Source organism: Panthera onca, chromosome D1, assembly GCF_046562875.1.
Source record: "Panthera onca isolate mPanOnc1 chromosome D1, mPanOnc1 haplotype 2, whole genome shotgun sequence".
Lineage (NCBI taxonomy): Eukaryota > Metazoa > Chordata > Mammalia > Carnivora > Felidae > Panthera > Panthera onca.
Window position 1 is genome coordinate 25,529,323 of NC_138348.1, and position 19,350 is coordinate 25,548,672.

The following is a 19,350-nucleotide window of genomic DNA, read 5'->3' on the forward strand; positions in this document are numbered from 1 at the left end:
TCCAGTATGTTTGAAAGATTTCACGAAAACATGTTAAGTGTCTACTCTGGCAGAAATGTTCCAGGGATCATTCGCTGTCCTCTTCCTTCACTCTTCCCTCACAAAATTCTCTCTGGCCCACAAACACCTGTTTTAGTATCTTTCGCGCTTAGGTGCCCAGATGCTCAGAAGACACAGGTATGTGCTGGCAAAAAGCCATACCTGGGGTACCTCCTCATCGGCGGCTCCTCAGAAAACAGCGTATCCTCCCCACCACCCAATCTCAGGGCAGAGAAACAGAGGCAGAGGAAGCCCGAGGAACACTCCCCCAAGCCAGCGGCAAGCCAGAGAAAAAAGCCTTTGAACCATCAAGACACACGCTGTGATGTCCGTGTCCTTCAAATGCCAGGAGCTTCCTCGCAAAAGGGCCCTCAAGCCTTCACCTCCCTCAGGGTCTATGGATTCTCCATTTATGTAAATTGCAACAAGGTCTGGGTTCCCATTCCCAAGGGCACAGCGAATGAGAAGGGAGAGGGGCTGCTGACTGCCGCTCTACAGACAAACTGCCAGCAAGAAATAAAACCAGACGTCGATGGCAGGAGACAGAAAAGCTATAAAAAGCTGCCTTAAGAATTCCAAAAGCAGAGCAGCCTAAGATAGTTTCAAAAGAGACCAGAAAGTTCCAAAAGGAGCCAAAGGCAACCCTATATTATAGCCTGGTCTAAAAATTAACATTTCTAAGAATGGCCCTGCACTGTCACCAACAAAGGTAAACACCGATTACGCCAGGATGCAACGCATCTCAGAGAGATCCCTGGCAACCAGGGTCCTCAAAAGTATAAAGATGTTCAGTTATTAGTCAGACTCACTTAACCAGAGGAGCAAATCTCCCCTAAGACCCCAGACAGCTCGAGTTTCACGGTATCTCTTCCAGGGCCTCCGCAGCTACCTACCAGGCTCAGCCAAAGCTCGGGGTGAGTGTACATGGGACTGCAGTAGACCAGCCCCGCAGGCTCTGGGTGGGCAGGAAAGAGCCTTACGGGTCCCTGTGGTCCCGTAGAGCCTTCCTCGGGACCCTGAAACAGTAACTGCTCAATGCACAGCTCATCAGCCGAGCGGGAAATACTCTGTTCTTTAGGATGTTACGTTTCAGTATTTTCTAGCAATATTTAACGTGCTCCAAATGTATGTTTTCTTTGTCCTTGGTCAGGTTTACCAGTCACCAGAAAATGTATTACTTTACTTAGGTAACTAGAAAGAGGAACACTATTTATCTCAGCAAGGATGGAAAAAGTGGTCTGGAGAGTCGATTTCAAAAACTCAACAGCAGACTCAAAAACTCCTCAGTTATTATTATCAGCACAACAAACAGGGATCTCAGGATGTTTCTGAGCCCACAATAGTCAGGAAAGAGAACTTGTCTTTCCCTGCCAGAGAGAGAAAGAGAGAGAGAGAAAGAGAGAGAGAGAGAGAGAGAGGAATGAGTTAAGGTTAAGCTCAGTGGTTAATTAAACTGGCAGCGTTTACTTCAACCACATCTGAAGGAGAAGGATCCGAGGCCCACTGCGGTTGCCCAAAAGCAACTGACCGGCTTCGAGACAGGAAATGAAGCAATCCGTCTCTAGCAGGATGTAGGAAATGTCGCCTTTAATCCATTTAAAGTCTGTGAAGTCAGCCCCTCTTCTACCTCAAAGGGTTCTTCATAAAGCACGTCAATGAGAAACCCCTCATCACCAGCGCCCTCACTTCCCATCTGTTCTCCATCCTGTGGCGGTTTCTCTTCCCCTCTTCACCAGGCATCCCAACCTCATGGCCCCCAGGGAAATCTTGTCTTTCCAGCCCCATTTCTCTGGAAACCAGGCAGCTGGGGGAGATGGAACTGCCCTGGGACTTCCTCTGTTCCAGGATGCAGGGCGCCTGGCCCCAAGCCTCTGTGCAAATCATCTGTCCCATTAACAAGCACTACCCTTTTTGTGGCCTGGAAAACGCTTGCCGCCGACCTTCAAAGAGGCAGCCCGTGTGCGGCCAGCTGCGAGTTCCTGCCTTCCTCTCCAAGTCGGCTCTGCAAGGCCTCTCCCGCAGTCCTCTGCCCACCAAGCCACTGGGGCCCATGCACAGCCATGTTCTGCAGCTAGAACCTCTTCCGAGTCTGCAGGAGGGGAAGAGGTCATTATGTGGGGCCGGAGGCAGGAGGCCAAGAGTCCTTAATTCCACTTGCCTTTTTTTCAGTCTCTAAGGACTCAGAGGATTTGAATTTCCAAAACCCCTCTAGAGTCCACCAGGTGCCAGCGGCAGAATTTGCTGAGGTAGTTTGTTTCCTCCTCCCTAGAAAGGCTTCCCGGACGTGCCTAGCTCCTGTCCAACACCCAATTTCACTGCCCCCACCACTGCCTTTGCGTGGATGGCTCCCCAGACCTTTCCTCCTGCACTAAACCTCATTCCTGACGCCCTGTGGACACTTCTGCCTGAACATCCCCTCTCCTCAAACTCTGCGTGTCTGAAATGGACGACCTCCCCCAGCCCCCTTCCTGTGATTCCACTCCTATTAAAGGACCACCATCTCCCAGTTCCTCAGGCTCCAGCCACGTCTGACCTTCTCCCTCTCCGCACCTTGCATGCACTTGGCTCAATACCCACTGCTCCTGACTGGGTATAAAATACAACCCCCAATTCTTAACTTTTCTTGATCTGCCCCAGCCCACCAGGCCAAGCATACACTTTGCTGTTATGGTTAGAACTGAGTGTGAAGTCCACCCGGGTTCATATTTCAGCTTTCCCACTCACTAGTACATCATGTTAGGAAAATCATCTGACTTCTCTCAGCCTCATTTTCCTCATCTGTAAAATGCGGGATAAAAATACTGCCATTATTGGGGCACCTGGGAGGCTTGGTCGGTTAAGCGTCTGACTCTTGATCTCAGCTCAGGTCTTCGTATCAAGGTTGTGAGTTCAAGCCTCACGTTTGGCTGGAACCTACTTACAAAGCAAATTGTGCCTATATGATAAGATTTTGTTATAATTGAGATAATACATGCAAATAACTGAGAATAGCATGTGGCCCGCAGAGGCATTCAATAGATGCTTGTTATAATTAACACCACGCACATTACACATAACTACACCTACCAATATAGTGGTTAAGAGTTTGGATCCTGGATTTGTCCTGTGTGGGTTGAGATACTGACTGTACCACTTACTGGGTGACCTTGGGCAAGCTATTCAACTTCTCTGTACCTGTCTCCTTGTCTATAAAAAGGGAGTAATATTACCAACCTAAAATGAGATTAGACACATTAAAGCACATAGAAATGTGCCACATGCATGTAAGTGTTCAGCAATTGTCAACCAAGTGGCTTCTATGTCCTGTAGTTTGCACGCCTCCCAGCCTCTGCCTGGGCTCTAAGCCTGAAACTGTAGTGCTAACTTTTTAATGGTATTCATTCTCCTAGGTCCGCGTCCTTCAACAGCTCCCACTGATGAGCCCAGAGGGAAATAACCTTCCCATCACAGCTTCCCACAGCACTCCCAACTGCCAACCCCATGTTCTAATCATCTGGATGTGAGCATTACTGTCCCCCTTGCTCGAGTACGATCTCAACAATGCCAGGGTCCTGTATGTGACCCAGGTCTATATCCTTTGTGGCATCTTGCACAGGTCTGGCATAGAAATTGTGGAAAGAAGAGAATCTGAAAGAAGGCAGGAGCTGGGGGCTAATGAACAATGTGTGGCCTAAATAGGCCCTCCGGGTATACATCTGAGACTGCAGAAGAGGTTCAAGACATCCATATGTTAGGAATATATCCTGACTGCCTGTCTTCCTTCTTTAACCCTTTGTTTGATTAGTTAGTTCCTTGGCCCATTTGTCAACAGACATTTATGACTGACTACTTCCTTCAAATAAAGCACTCCACTAGGCACAGGGGATAAAAGAAATCCCAGTCTGTGTTCTTCCAGAGCTGACATTCTAGTGGGGAGACAGGAAAGGCAATAGGCAATGAAGATAAAGCATGACGAGTGTGATTCGTTCCACATATATTTACTCGTGCTAAGGCAGAGCCCGACTGCATGCCTGGCACCGGGGACACAGCTGCAACCTGCCATTATACCATCTCACGAGGTCACAAGCAGGGAAGACAGAACGTGAACACAAGGTGGCGCTGAGAAGAGTGAAGCAGAGAAGGAAACAGAGTGGAAGACTGGCGAGGAAGGGGGTTATGTTTTAATAGGGTGCTCAAGGCAGGTCTCTCTTTTTAGGTGGCGTTTGTTTGGAGAAGGCCCAGGACGGTATGTGGACACACAGGAGAATGACCCGGCCCAGCCCTGGCAAACCAGGGATGGTTCCGTAAGGAAGCAGGTCACACAGGAAGGAGTCTTTAAGGAAACCTTGATGAGGGGGCTTTGGAGCAATGGGCGAAAGGGTCCTCCTGCTGCCCATCTGATGCGGGCCTAACTCCTTGAGGCCACTGCCGCTGGCGGAGGAGTGAAGAAGAAATATAGAATCGAATCTGGCTGACATGACCACAGCTTTGGGAACATGCCAGCACCAAGGGGCTCTGTGAACAAAAACCACAGAGACACTGGCGAAACCATTTGGCTGCTTGGGGGGACAGGCAAGAACTTGTCAGCAGTGGAAGAAACACAGTCTGGGACCTGGTGGTGTTTCTGGGCACAAGTACAGTGAAAGCAATAGCATAAGGTCCTTAGCGTGAATCAGTGTTCCATGTGGTCACCCAGGCAACTCTGCCATCTCGGTTCTGGGCAGGAGTCTCTGTCTTCACTAAATGGGACCCAGGTCAGGGCCATGTGGCCAGCCGAGCTCCAGCCAAGAATGTCTGAGCACAGGGAAGAAGGAGAGGTCTGAACACAGCCAAGGGAGAAAGGACAAAAGGCAAAAGAGTAAAATCTCAGCATTGCGAGCCTCTAAGAGGAAATCCTGGTTCTTGCTTATCCTCACTCCTGAGTCAAATGAATGCAAAAAGTGGGAAAACACATCTGTAAAAACAAAGTTCTTTAAAATTACAATTCTCCAGGGGTGCCTGGGTGGCTCAGTCGGTTAAGCGTCTCACTTTGGCTCAGGTCATGATCTCAAGATTTGTTGAGTTTGAGCCCCGTGTTGGGCTCTGTGCTGACAGCTCAGAGCCTGGAGCCTGCTTTGGATTCTGTGTCTCCTTCTCTCTCTGCCCCTCCCCGACTCGTGCTCTGTTTCTCTCTCTCTCAAAACTAAATAAACATTAAAAAAATTTATGATTCTTTAGTTATCGATGCAAAGTCAAGACACAATCCAATGAAACCTCTCCTTTAGCTTTTATTATTTTTACTGTTTTATTATATGCCAAATGTACAAAAATAGAGACTGGCATAATGAATCCCCATGTTCCAATCATCTGGCTTTAAAAATTATCAACTCATTGACAGTTTCATTTCACCCCTACCCCCATCCACTACCCCTCATGAGATTTCACCTTTATATATTTCTAATTATCATTATACTTATTATTACTATATTTAATATGCTATTAGATATTATATATGTATACATATAGATACATCTTTATATATAAGTATTTTTTAAAATAATAAACAGATTATCATTCTCACACTTCATTTTTTTTTTTTTTTCATTCTCACACTTTAAAAAACTAACAGGATTGCCTTAACATCATTAAATATACAACCACAATTCATTTTCCCAGTTACCTCAATTTTGGGGGTTATTTTTTTTCAAATGTTTATTCATTTAATTTGAGAGACACCAACAGAGAGCAAGCAGGGGAGGGACGAAGAGAGGGAGAGAGAGAATCTCAAGCAGGCTCCACGCTGTCAGAGCTGAGCCCAATGCGGGGCTTGATCTCACGAACCGTGAGATCATGACCTGAGCCAAAATCAAGAGCCAGGGGCTTAACTGACTGAGTCACCCAAATGCCCCCACTTTTTTTTTTTTTTTTTTTTTTTTTTACAGTTGGCTTGTTGGAGTCAGGATTGAAATGAGATCTGTATGTTGCATTTGACTGATTTGTCACTCATTCTCCCCTTCAGTCTGTAGATCCCCTCTTCTTCTAATTTTTCTTAGAATTTATTAATGGATGCAATGGAGTCCTGAAGAATCTCCCATATTCTGGATCTGGCAGTATGTCTCCCCATGGAGTCGCTAACATGTTCCCCTGTCCCTGAATTTCCTGTAAACAAATGGTTAGTGTTACAGACATCATGTTGTGTCTCCCAGAGTTCACATGTTAAAACCCTAACCCCTAATAAACGGGATGGTCTTGGAGTGGAGCCTTTGGTAGGAGATTAGGGTAAGGTGAGGTCATGAAGGTGGCACTCTCATGATGGGATTAGGGCCGTTATGAGATGAGGGGCCAAGGGACTTCTCTATGTGTGAAAGAAGAAAGTTTACTTTCTCTTCTGCCTTCCTCACCAGGGAAGGCCAAGTGAGGACACCAATAAGAGGAGGGCCCACACCAAGAACCCAGCCACGATGGTAGCCTGGATCTTGGACTTCCAGGACTATGAGAAACAAGTTTAAGTCACCCAGTCCATGGCCTTCTGTTACTACAGCCCAAATTGACTACGGCAGATTCACAGGCTCAATCAATCAGGCTCAGGTTGGAAGTTCTGGCAGAAACACCTCACAGTGATGATGTGTGTTCCTGTTGGGTCATATCAGAAGGCAAATAACATCTGGTTGTCTCTTTCCTTGTGATCCTAAGACTGATTTGCGGGAGGTTCCAATTCCAGGTCAGATGCAGTAATCACACCCGCCCTGTCTCTGCCACTGCGTGCAGCTGCAATAAAAACCTAGCCAAATACATGGTACAGCTATTTTTAGATTCTGGAAAGTAAACTGGAGTAGACCAACTGGGGAAGAAGAACAAAATTCAATCTATCACTGAAATAGTGGTAAATTTACTATTCCCTCATTCCCCCGGCAGAGTCCCAGGAAACTACAAAGTATCGGAAAGACAGTGGTGGGCAGGGAGGAACTTGGAAAAGCAACCCTAGAAAGTTACTTATGAACTTCTAGGCTGTCCCCAGTCTGCACAAGCATGGATCTGGTCCTAATCAGCACACCCAAGACTTTGAGAACCAAACTCACCGACTACTGCCCACGTCTCAGACAGACCACACAGGAGGTGCCCATGCACCACACATGCAAACAGCAGTGCAAAAACAGTTTGAAAACTATGACAACGGCAGCCCACAGAGGGGCTGTTAGGAATCTGTGGCCTGACCCAACAGGGTCATTTGCTTACTAAAACAAAAATATAAGCATTCTCTGCAGGACTGACACAAAACCCAGAAGGTCGTACATAACCAACAAAATATCCAGAATATAATCCAAAATTAACTTGCCTTGTGAAAACAATCAGGAAAATCTCAATTCTCATGGGAAAAGATAATCAACAGACATCGAGGCCAAGATAAGACAGATGTTGGAATTATGTGACAAAGGCTTCAGAGCGGCTCTTACAGAAAGACTCTAACAAGCAATCACATACACTCTTGAAACAAATGGAAAATAGAAAGTCTCAGCAAAGAACCCAGAAGGTATAAAGAAGAACCAAAAAGAAACTTTAGAACTGAAAAATACAGTGACGAAGAAACAAAGAAACACACCGTGTGGGCTCAGACTAGAGATGACAGAAGAGAAAGTAAACTTGACAAAAGACTAACAGACATGATCTAACCTGAACAATGAAAGGAAAAAGGTTGACTGGAAACTGAACAGAGCCTCAGGGACCTGTGGGATGATCACAAAAGATCCAAAGTTGTTATCAGAATCCCATAAGGAGAAGGTACAGTACTTGAAAATGATTTGAAGAAAGGATACCTGAAAATGTACTGAGTATAGCAAAAGACAAAGGCTTGCACATTCAAACAGAACCCTATGCAGCATATACTCAAAGAAATCCACATAGCCACACACACACACACACACACACACACACACACACACACACACACACACACTATAATCTAGCTGCTGAAGCTAGGCTGGGAGAAAAAAAAAAAATCTTCAAAGCGGCCAGAAAAATGATGCATTTTCTACGGGGAAACAATTTGAATGGCTGCAAATTTCTCATCGGAAACCACAGAAGTCAGAGGAAGTGGCACGACATTTTTAAAGTGCTTAAAAACAGAGCTGTCAACCCAGAATTCTATATGCAGTAAAAATATCCTTCAGGAGTGAAGGTGAAATCAAGACATGGTCAGATGCAGGAAAACTAAGAGAATGTGTTGCCAGCAGACCTGCTTTAAAAGAATTGCTAAAGGAAGTGCTTCAGACAGAAGGGAAACGGTACCAGAGGAGACCAGGAACATCAGGAATGAAGAAAGAGCAACCAAAATGGCAAATCTCTGGGTAACTTTAATAACAGATTGTTCATCCCCTCTCAAGTTCTTTAAGATGCATCCGAGAGTCTAAAGCAAAAATTAAAACACGGCCTTTTAGGGTTTTGGATGTTCTGTTGCTGTACCGACGACCAGAACATAAAGAGATATACAGAGTGACAGGGTTTCTACGTTCTACTTGAGGTGGCACGATATTGATTCAGGTCTGTCTGCGAAAAGACTGACAGCTGGTTTCAAGGGTTTTTAGCTTGATCCATGCCTTATAAAGCTCCCCATCAATTTTTTATTTCATGGTTTCAGGAACCATTGAAGATGCACGTCTTCATCAGGGTTACAAAACAGACACTCTAATTCTTTTTCCCATTATAGTTCATTAAAAAAACAAAAACAAAAACCTTTCCTATGTTGGCTATTTAATTACTCAGAAGTACAATGCATCTAGAAAAAGGAGGCTAAATGTTTGATTCTCTTCTTTTATTTACTAGTTATAAAAACAGTGAATTAGAACCATTATTTTTAGATGGTAGATATGCCAGAGGAAAATGCTGGCTTAATCCCCAATGATCTAATTTGGAATGGATAGAATTAACTCATTTAGACAATTAAAGACCAATATCCAAACATTTAAATCATACAAGGTCTTTAATATGGCAGGGAGTATGCAGAATGGCACAGTCATTTAGAATGTACGTACTAGAACGTATCACACTTGCTTTTTATTGCCATTCAATTATTCTCTAGTATGTATATACGGGTGTATATAAACAAATTATATACATAAATACAGACATATATATACATGCATGTAAATTCCCCATGGACAGTAGGAAGAAGCTAAGATCAAGTTGAAACTCTAAAGAACTCAATGAAAATAAAACAAGTACATCCTTGGACATCCTAAGCCAAAGGTGAAATGCTAGTAAATACGGTCTTCTTCTTAACAGCTCACAGTTTTAAGTCACTATGGGTTTTCAAAATCAATTACTCCTTGCCAGCCACCACACTAAGCACTTTTCAGATACGACCTGGTCTAATTGTCACAACAATCCAGGAAGCAGGCTCTTAGCACTCCCCTTTCATGAGATGAGGAAACCACCATGCGACATTACGTAGCACAGCCAACCCATGCCTAATGAGGGAGGATCAGAAACCTGGAGCCAGACTTTCCAGCTCCAGAGTCATTTCACTCTATCAGGCTGCTACCCTGTTAGTGACCTGTATCCCCTTGCTACGGTGGGTTTCTGCTACTCGACTAATCATTCAACAATCTAGCCGCTAGGTCACATTTTTGCCATTTGAGATCCAGAAGATGAAAAAAGGCAACAGGAGAAGGCACACGGGAGAATTCTATACTTCCTGCGTCCTCGCTGGGAGGGGGTGTCAATGACTATGCCCTGGGAAGGCATGAATGGTCACCCCCTCTTCCAGGGCTTAAAACAGAACCAACAGGGTAAAGGGAAGTCAGTCTCCCAAAACAATCACTGAAGTCATTAAAACCTGTGTTTTGAAATAAATTCGTAACATATATAACAATTATATTCATAGCAACGACAATCCTCACGAATAACATATATGTGTATATACACGTATACACGCATACATTGATATACACAGAGAGAAAGAGGGAGGGAGAAAGAGAGGGGCAAAAAGAGAGAGGTAGGAAGAGAGAGGGAGGAAGGACTGGCACAAGAAAGCCCACATATTAAGTGTCATTCTGGGCAAATCTCATTTTCCACTTTATATTTTCTGTATTTTGCAAGTTCCAAAGCTACTTGCTGGGAGAGCCGGCACAGTATGAAAGGTGGGGAAGAGATGCCTGAAGGTCACTGAAGCTGCTACGTGAAATGGTTCTGGACAGAGACTCTGGCCAGGAAGGGAATGCGTGCGTCCAGGCCATGGAGTATGAAGTTCAACACCAGGACTGCTAAGAGGCAAGGTGGGGCAGAGAGCACAAGAAGGGGTGTGTGTCTGTCTGTGTGGTGACACCTTGGAATGTCATACAGCAAGGAAAAGGAATCAAGGCAGTCACAAGACAAGGAGAACTTTAGCTTTCTATAGTATTTGGTATATACACATACATATATATATACATACATATACATATATATAGCAACATACATATACATATATGTATATATATGTATGTGTATATATATATATATTCTTTTAAAAAATTTTTTTAACATTTGATTTTGAGAGAGAGAGAGAGAAACAGAGAGACAGAGCATGAGCAGGGGAGACGCAGGGAGAGAGAGGAAGACACAGAATCCGAAGCAGGCTCCAGGCTCTGAGCTGTCAGCACAGATCCCAGTGCAGGGCTTGAACCCACAAACTGTAAGATCATAACCTGAGCCGAAGTCAGATTGCCTGACTGAGCCACCCAGGCGCCCCTCAAAAATATATTCTTATGACATATACATATACACCTTTTTATTTTTTTTTTATTAAAATTTTTTTTAAACGTTTATTTATTTTTGACACAGAGAGACAGAGCATGAACGGGGGAGGGTCAGAGAGAGAGGGAGACACAGAATCTGAAACAGGCTCCAGGCTCTGAGCTGTCAGCACAGAGCCTGACACGGGGCTTGAACTCACGAACCGCAAGATCATGACCTGAGCCGAAGTCGGACGCCTAACCGACTGAGCCACCCAGGCGCCCCATATATACACCTTTTTAAAAATAACTCAAACTAGGAAGGAGAGCAGGCACATGAACACGGGGTGCTGAGTGCAAGAGTACATCAGCTGAGGGTCTGAAGGAACAGGGAATCAGCTCTGCCATTTATGACCTGTAAGATGCTGGGCGAGTTCACGGATGTCCCTACGCTTCGGATTCCTCACTTGTTAATGAGGATCACACGCCTGCACCTGCAGAGCTATTGTACTGAAGTATGTCCGAGACCCAAGTGTTTAGTAGAGACCCCAATAAATGGCAGCTGAGCATTCACGCGTTTGTGCGAGAAAGAAGCGGTAAGGAACAGGATGTGGGGGACGGCAGAAGGCACCTGGGCCTATGGGAGCGAGGAGCACGGAGAAGAGTGGCCCTGATGGAGGCCCCGGCCCATGAGAAGGAACAAGGCACGGCGACATGGGCCCTCCCGGCACTTACTACAGTTCTCCTCATCACTGCCGTCGGGACAGTCCTCGAAGCCATTGCACTGGAAGCGGCCAATGATGCAGTGGATGCCGCTGGCACAAGGGAAGAACGTCGGGCCGCATTTCGACTTGGCCTTGGCTACAGGAGGAAACACAAGACAAACAGCAGGTCATCAGGAGGTGAAGATTTCTGGCCACCGCACGCCCATCCCACCAGCTCTGAGTGCGCAAAAGGGTCCTTCCCCGTGTACCTTGAAGTCCCCAAAGGTTTCTTACCACCACCCCCCACCTCCGGTGCCCAGCCAGATCGGCGGCCCGCACGCACCATCCTTGCGTAAGGGGGAGGCCAATCCTGCTGTGTTTACACGGCCCCTACACCAGCAGGGCTCAATCAGCACATGCTGACCAGCAATGAATGGGTAAGCAGAGGGGGTGATAGACTGAGCCTGCTCTTAAGGTGCTAAGGAAGCATTCAAAATTCATTTCCTGTCAGAGTAATTGTCTACACTGATTAAATGCTTCCCATACTAGACAGCGTGGCCAGGGCTATACATGGATGATGTCATTTAATCCCCCCGGGCAGCACCCAACGGCATGGTGTGCAGAAGAGAATTAACGCCACGGGCCTAAGACGGCTACCCTTGAGTAAGGCTTGCTGGCTTGCAAGGCTGCCCTTGCTTGGCTGGTGTCTGTGAACTGGGGTTTCGGGAAGGTTCCCACCATTCTCTCCGGTAAGAACGGCTCACTGTGCCTAAAGTGGCAGACTGTGCAGTTTATGCCGAACACCTGCTTTTCTTCTGGGAGTCTGGGATTTTGGTGCACGCGGGGCAGATGGTGCCTGCGTAACCAGCCCCTAGAAAAATCCCCAGGCACTGAGTCTGTAATGAGCTCCCCCAGTGGGAAACAATACACACGTGTTGTCACAATTGGTTGCTGGGGAGCTAAGTGCACCCTGTGTGACTCCACAGGGAGAGGGCTGGAGGTCTGAACTTGGTTTCCCCTGGACTTCACGTGCTTCTTCCCTTTGCTAGTTTTGCTAGGTATCCTTCCACCATAAAAAATCATACGACTACACACGGAGCTCATTGAATCCTCCTAGCAAATCACTGAGCCCGGGGACGATCTCGGGGACCGCAAACAAAGATGGGGATGGTTCTCATCCCCATTTCGGAGGCGTGCTTTGGGTGGTGAAGTGACCGACTCAAGGCCACACAGCTAGAAAATCTGACCCTGCGGTGAGCACCCTGGCACTCAGATTCCAGAAGCCAAGCTCTCAACCAACTCAACCGTGTTACCTCTCTGCCAGTCTGTCACTTCTCACAACAGAGGCCAGACTCCTGCTCAGAGAAATTCTTCTTCCACTCCTGCTGTACAAACACTTTTAACGGAAGCTGCTGTAACTCACGCTTGATGGAGTGGCCTGCTAACCAAACAGCCCTGTGGGGTAATGTACTTTCCCGTTAATGGTGCCGGCTGCTCTGGCTTGCGATTACGAGGTGTAAGATCGAATCTACTGCCACATCCCAGGTAGCTGGCTCCGACTAGCATCCCTCCCATCTCCTGCCTTAGAGGCAGGAGCCAGGGTCCTCAGGAAGGAAGGGCCATTTCTTGGGAACAAACAGCCAGTAAATTACCTTCCCGTTCCTGCCATCAGTAACATGCCAACTTTGGCGACACGATCCACAATCAACAGGGTTTTGAGGCCTGGGACGTGCCCAGGTTTTAAAAACCCACATCGCTTTGTTTCAACTAGGAACTTCTGCAATGGTGCTGGTGTGCTCTTCAAAAGCACAAACTTGATGAGACAGCGTCCTGGGTTCGAATCGTGGCTCTCCTGTCTTGCGAACTGGGGCAAGTTTCTTCATATTACTGAGTCTCAGCTGCCTCACCAGTAAGTCGGAGGTAACATCTACCTCACAGGGCTCTAGGAAGGATTCAGTGAGATAATCTATGTAAAATGCTTAGCACAGACCATGGTATAGTAGGTGCTCAATTAATGGTAATGCTTACGCTATTCACCATCTTTACTTATAGAATTTTAAAACTACTTGGGCTGCTAATTTTATTCTGATTGCCAAAGGTAAAAAAGCTCATTATGAAAGATCTCTATGAACTGGTATGAAATGATCTCCAGGATACACTGTTAAGTGGGGGAGAAAGCAGACTGCAAAAGAGTTATCTAGAGTATTTTAAAATCTCTACAGCAAAAGAAAGGGACATAAGAAAATGTACCTGGAATGGTTCATCTGTGCATACGAGACACGGGAAGGACACAGCAGAAACTGGAGAGACTGCTTACCCACAAGGGGTGGGTGGGAAAGGGTTGGAATGAGGCAGCCAAAACGAGAAGGGTCACATTTCTCGGAGTCTGTACAGCTCTGACTCTTAGAACCCTATCTCAGGTGCCTGGGTGGCTCAGTTGGTTAGGGGAGGGGCAGAGAGAGAGGGAGACACAGAATCTGAAGCAGGCTCCAGGCTCTGAGCTGTCAGCACAGAGCCCGACGCGGGGCTCGAACTCACGGACCGCGAGATCGTGACCTGAGCCGAAGTCGGCCGCTTAACCGACTGAGCCACCCAGGCACCCCAAGCATCTGACTCTTGATTTCGGCTCAGGTCATGATCTCACGGCTCGTGAGATGAGGCCCAGCCCTGGGCTCTGTGTTGACAGCGTGGAACCTGCTTGGGATTCTCTGTCTGCCTCTCTCTCTCTCTCTGCCCCTCCCCTGCTCTCTCTGTCAAAAATAAATAAATAAACACTTAAAAAGAACCCTAATACTTCACATAGCCAAAGGGTAAACAATTAAAATCATCCACGTGTGCATGCGTGGAGAGGCTCAAAATGGAACAGAAACGGCAAAGTGAACGCAACTGGACTGTAGGTGAGTAAGCCCACCAACCTGAAGGGTGTGGGGAGGAGCAGAACCCACCTAACTCAGGAAACCGTTACTTGGACCGCATTCTACGAGGCTAAAGAAAAAGAGAATTGTACACAAATACGGCACTCTACTTTTATTTGTCACCGGGGTATGGATTAGCTGTTCTGAAACTACCTTTGTGTGTACTCAGATTGAACAAATGAGTAAATATACTGCAGATAATAACAGCGAGGTTCCTCGCTCTCCGAGGAAGAAGTTAAAAATAATAAAGTGGAAAGGCTAAATGATCCCCGAGGCTTTGGACTAGAGGAGGAGGCATCAGTATGAACTCAAGGTTTGTAAAGACAGACAGAGAGAGAGAGAGAGATAGACACACAGACAAGAGAGAGAAAGAGAAATCATGATCTGTGTGTGTGCATGAGTTAATATACATACAGACATTTATTTCCTAGTTCCGTCGGCCAAGAAAGACTAGAAGCTATACACAAATGAGCACGCCCAGCACCAGATCCTGATTTCTAAATACCATTACCCAATAAAGGGAACCAGGGATCCTTGGAGAAGCATTTGATTCCAGCAGGAAATTCAAGATGAACGTGGAGGGTCTTGTGTTGTCAGAAAGTCAAGAAGCACTCAAAACATGACGAGCACATGTCAGAAGGACACAGGGGTCACCCCGAAGGAGCTGCCCAATGGCCAAAGCTACAACACTTTGAGCAACAAAACGATGACAGTACCGGACTGTAATCCAGAGAACACAATAAATATCTGTGAGTCCGTACCAATATCGTACATCATTGGATAAATAAGTAAATGGGGAAGAAGGGAAGTTTTTCCTTATAGAAGATTTCCAATTATTACACTGGAGGATGTAGGAAGCAAAAAGTCACCATTTAGCAAACACCCCAGTAACAACTGTTCCAGGCAAGACCCAGCAATGGATGCCCAAATTAAGAGTCTCGGCCGGCCTTCCTCTGGTCACCCTTTGAGGGATCAGAGGAAGAAAGGCTGTTTATAGGGTTTGACATCTGAGAGATGCTTCCTTGTAAACCTCTATTCACAACATCACTGCCCTCCCAGCATCTTAAGAAAGCCTAAAGCCCCTATCACAGCATCAGGCAGCTCTGGAGACATCTGTAATTCACATGCACCCACTCTCCCTGCCCGGCTACACGGGCCTCCTCGCTCCTGCGGGAGCTGCCACGCTCAGTCCCACCCCAGGGGGGGGACCCTGCCTCTTCTGCTACCTGCACTGCCTTTCTCCCAGGGTCGTGTGGCCCTCCATTCATTTAGGTGTCTTGAACCACTCTACCGTCTACCCAGAAACTCTGACTCCCACCCTCAGTCTCTCTAGCCCTCACTCTGCTTCTCTTTCTTTTCCCTCCTAGGAAAGGATGTCGGCGGCTCTGTGCTGTGCTGTGCGAATGATGAACACATGGTCGTTCAAATACTTTCATTCACCACTTTGACAGAGCTACGCTACACAGCGCAGACACCAGGTGATAAATACTTGCCAACTACACAAACGGGCCTGTAAAAGAGAGAGTGGGATTGGGTAATGACCCCCAACTGACTGAATGTTTACCACGGGCTAAGCAGGATGCTCTACGTTTTACGAATCTCCCCTCATTTACTCCTCACAGAAACCCATTTCACAGATAGGAAAAACTGAGGTCCGGAAGTGAGGGAGCTTGCCACTGCTAATAAGCAGAGTCAAGGCTCAAACCTTCCTCTTGACTCGTCTGCTCTTCTGCCTCTTCAGATATTTCTAAGCCCCAGTCCAGCTCCAAAGGACCAGACTTTATGAGACAAAGAAAAAGAATATGAATAATTATAAATGAATTAGCTATCGTTCAATTAACCAGCTCTTTGGCCCTGCCCCTGAACCCTTTTCAAGGATTAGTAATGAGACCTGCTGCCTTGTCAGCGATGCTCAGTCGCGGTCTCTGTCAGAGGGAGCCCGTCCTGTTATGATTTACGTCTGCGCCATCGGGCCCCTGCTAAGGCAACTGGCGAGGCGGATCACAGGCGGCCGGCCAAGCGCCTGGCTGAGCCTCAGAGAGAAGCCAGCCGCTGACAGCAGCTGTCGGCTGCTCCCTGCTTGCACAACCCACTTGGCGGGCTGGGGGGGCTGCTGGACCAAGTCTGCATTGTCCTCCCCCAGCCCCCATTTCCACGACAGGGAGATTTCAGCATGAAACTCGGCAGCCCCGGGCAGAAGATGGAAGCCTGAATGTGTCTCAAATCACCCTGACAAAGGGGGACAGGGGGACTCCACGCCACTGAATACCTGAATTCACGATTTTTTGAGTACCTGCCCCATGAACTTTGCAAGGTGGCAGCTTTCACCAGCAGAAAGACAAGAAACTGGGGCTCTCCTGGGGGCTGGTTTATTTCCTGATCTGTGTCCCCTCCCTCCTTACAGCCAGGTTGTCACAGTTCTGATTTTCACGGGTCAGGAAAATAAAAAATAAAAATAAAAATAATTTTTTTTTTTTTTAAGGGAGATAGGCATGGGTAAAAAGACTGAAATGGCTGCCAACTTGTTAATTTTACCAGCAAGGACATAAACAAACCCGCAATAATCTCTACTCACTACGGTCTTAAGCAAAAACTGCTTTCGCCTCCCAAATGCAGGACAGACCAGTATTGGGGGATTACGTCAGAACTAGAGGGGAACCAGGAGACATTTGGTGTGGTCAGGCTGTGCGGCCCTCACAGCAAAGACCTGACCTTTCTGTGCACAACATCTGGAGCACGGCAGGTGGTTCACACAGCTTGCTCAGTAACGAATTCTCACTTTCAACAGGGGAGAAAACGGAGGCCTGAGGATAGGCGATTGGAGACGCGCCCAAAGTCACACAGCTATTTAGGATCTGACTGGCCTAGAATCCAGTTCTCAGTCCCGAGTCTAGCCTCTTTCAACTATGATGTGCTTCAGGCAGGGTGCTCCACACCCACACCCTGCCAAACCCCACATCAGGGATCACATTCAGGAGAGCTCCCATGAGACTGAAAGTTCCACATGGCCAGAACTTTCCACGCCTTGGAGAGAAATGCTCTGTATCAGGCTTCAGGCCGGGGCTCCCATCTGTCCAGAAAGGGCTCAGGGCTACCCGCTGGTCCTGGAGGATGCCAGTGCTGCAGCGTGGGCCTGCTGTCTACAGCTCCTGGCCCAGACCCTCCCTGGGTAGTGATCCCACAGAAGAGTCAGACAGGAGCTGCAACGACACAGCCTCTCTGTTCAGCCACAACAGCCAGGAAAGCGACTCATCAGACCTGCGGCATCTCTCAGGCTGTGGCAACAGCTCCAGCTATAAACACGAATATATGGGGTCTCTCTTCCAACATGTCTGTAGGGGGCCAAATAAGCAACAGCTGCTACCTCCACCGCCCCTGCCTGCCTCCAATTCTTGCTCCGGGATCCTGCCAGTGTGTGCCCGTGAAAGCCCAAAGAACCAGAAGCAGGAGCCTTAAGCTCTTCCGGAAAATTACCATCCTCATGACACAGCTCACCGTGAAAAATTCAAACTACAGAGAAATGTACATGGTAAATGTAAAAACTGCCCCAAACTGCTGTCGCCCAGGAAAAGCCACAGTGGCCATTTTGGTAAACAGTACTCCAAAAAGCAAGGTCTCAGAAACTATTGTGTGCAAATGAATAGCCTTAGGACCTTATTAAAATGCAGCAGGTCTCAAGTGGAGCCTAGGATTCTGCATTCCTAATGCTCCCAGATGATGTCAATGCTGTGGGTCCCAGGCACTTCACTTCCAAGGCCCACTGTTTTGTTCACTGTTGTATCTCCAATGCCCAGAAAAGTGCCTAGCACACAGGTTACTCAATAATTACTAAATTAATACATAGAAATCTGAGCATGCAGTTTTGTTTAAATGCATCCATAAAATACTACGTTATTCTAAACTTGCTTTTGTCACTTACTAATATATTGACATTTTCATGTTGATAACTATAGGTGCACACAATCACTTTTAACGGCTAAAGGTAATTTTACTGCATCTCTGTACCCATAAGTCCCATTGCTGATGGATATTTGGGGTGTTTTCAATAAACAACGCACATACAGATACATATACTATTTTCCCCACTTGTACAATATCTCCTCAAGGTATAACCAGTAGGTCAAAGGATATGCATATTTCACATTTGGGCATCCTTTTGATCATCGAGGGCCTCCTGGTACTGTCTTCTGGCCACAGATGGCTACAGGTAAAGCCTCCAGCCCAGGATAGGCTGATTCTCCCCGGCTGGCAATGATATTCCTCGAAGCACACAGGCTGCGAACACCCCACGGTTCCTCTGTGTTTATGTTAAGCGGGCCCTTCACAGCTGCCGGTGCTCCATTATTCTCCATTTATCTCTGTCTCTCCTCATTTTAACATCTGTGTATTTCATTACTTTGCAGAGAAGGGACATTCCTATCCAGTCAAGGAAACCATGACTCTTCTTTTTATCTTTTAAATTTGCACCGGGTGCAGACCATCAATCTTTGCTGGAATTGGTTTCCCTGGGTTACACGAATCACGGGCTAATGCAAAGTGTCCCTCCTTTCAGGAGATGCTCCTTGCGCTAACTTTCCTAGGCTGCACTGTCCCCTCTAAGGGCCCGACAAAGGGTAGGTTCTCACTCCAAAGACGGTCCTCCTTGCCAGTCATATCCCATTTCTCCAGAAATTCACATTTCTCCAGAACATCATGTCCCATAAGGCAGTGTTTAACAAAGAAGGGGGTCAGTGATCCCCCCGCAGAGGGATCCCTGGAGAGGGGTGCTGGTGAAGATGCCAATTCCGGGGCCTCTCTCCTAGGAGGTCTGCATTTGTATTAAGCACAGAGGATTCCAATGGACACTCTCATGCAAACACCCTACTGGACAGACTCTACCTGTGTCCTATGCCCCGAGAATAAATGACCTCCTCAGTCCTTTCTTCCTGCTGTTGCCACTGCACAAACCAGCAGCCACTGCAGGGATTCTGGCTATGGGGCCACTGTGGGCCTAGTCTGGCCACCACCCTGGTCAAATCTAGCACT

General features: G+C 47.0%; 1 protein-coding gene across 3 annotated transcripts in view; it reads right to left on the reverse strand.

Moving 5' to 3' along the window:
• Positions 1-19,350, reverse strand: part of LDLRAD3 (low density lipoprotein receptor class A domain containing 3) — a 240,064-nt gene that overhangs the window by 119,234 nt on the left and 101,480 nt on the right. For all 3 annotated transcript variants that reach the window (XM_060606370.3, XM_060606368.3, XM_060606369.3), the window contains one exon: positions 11,442-11,567. In XM_060606370.3, the coding sequence (XP_060462353.1) occupies positions 11,442-11,567 (126 nt within the window). The remainder of the gene's footprint in view (positions 1-11,441; positions 11,568-19,350) is intronic.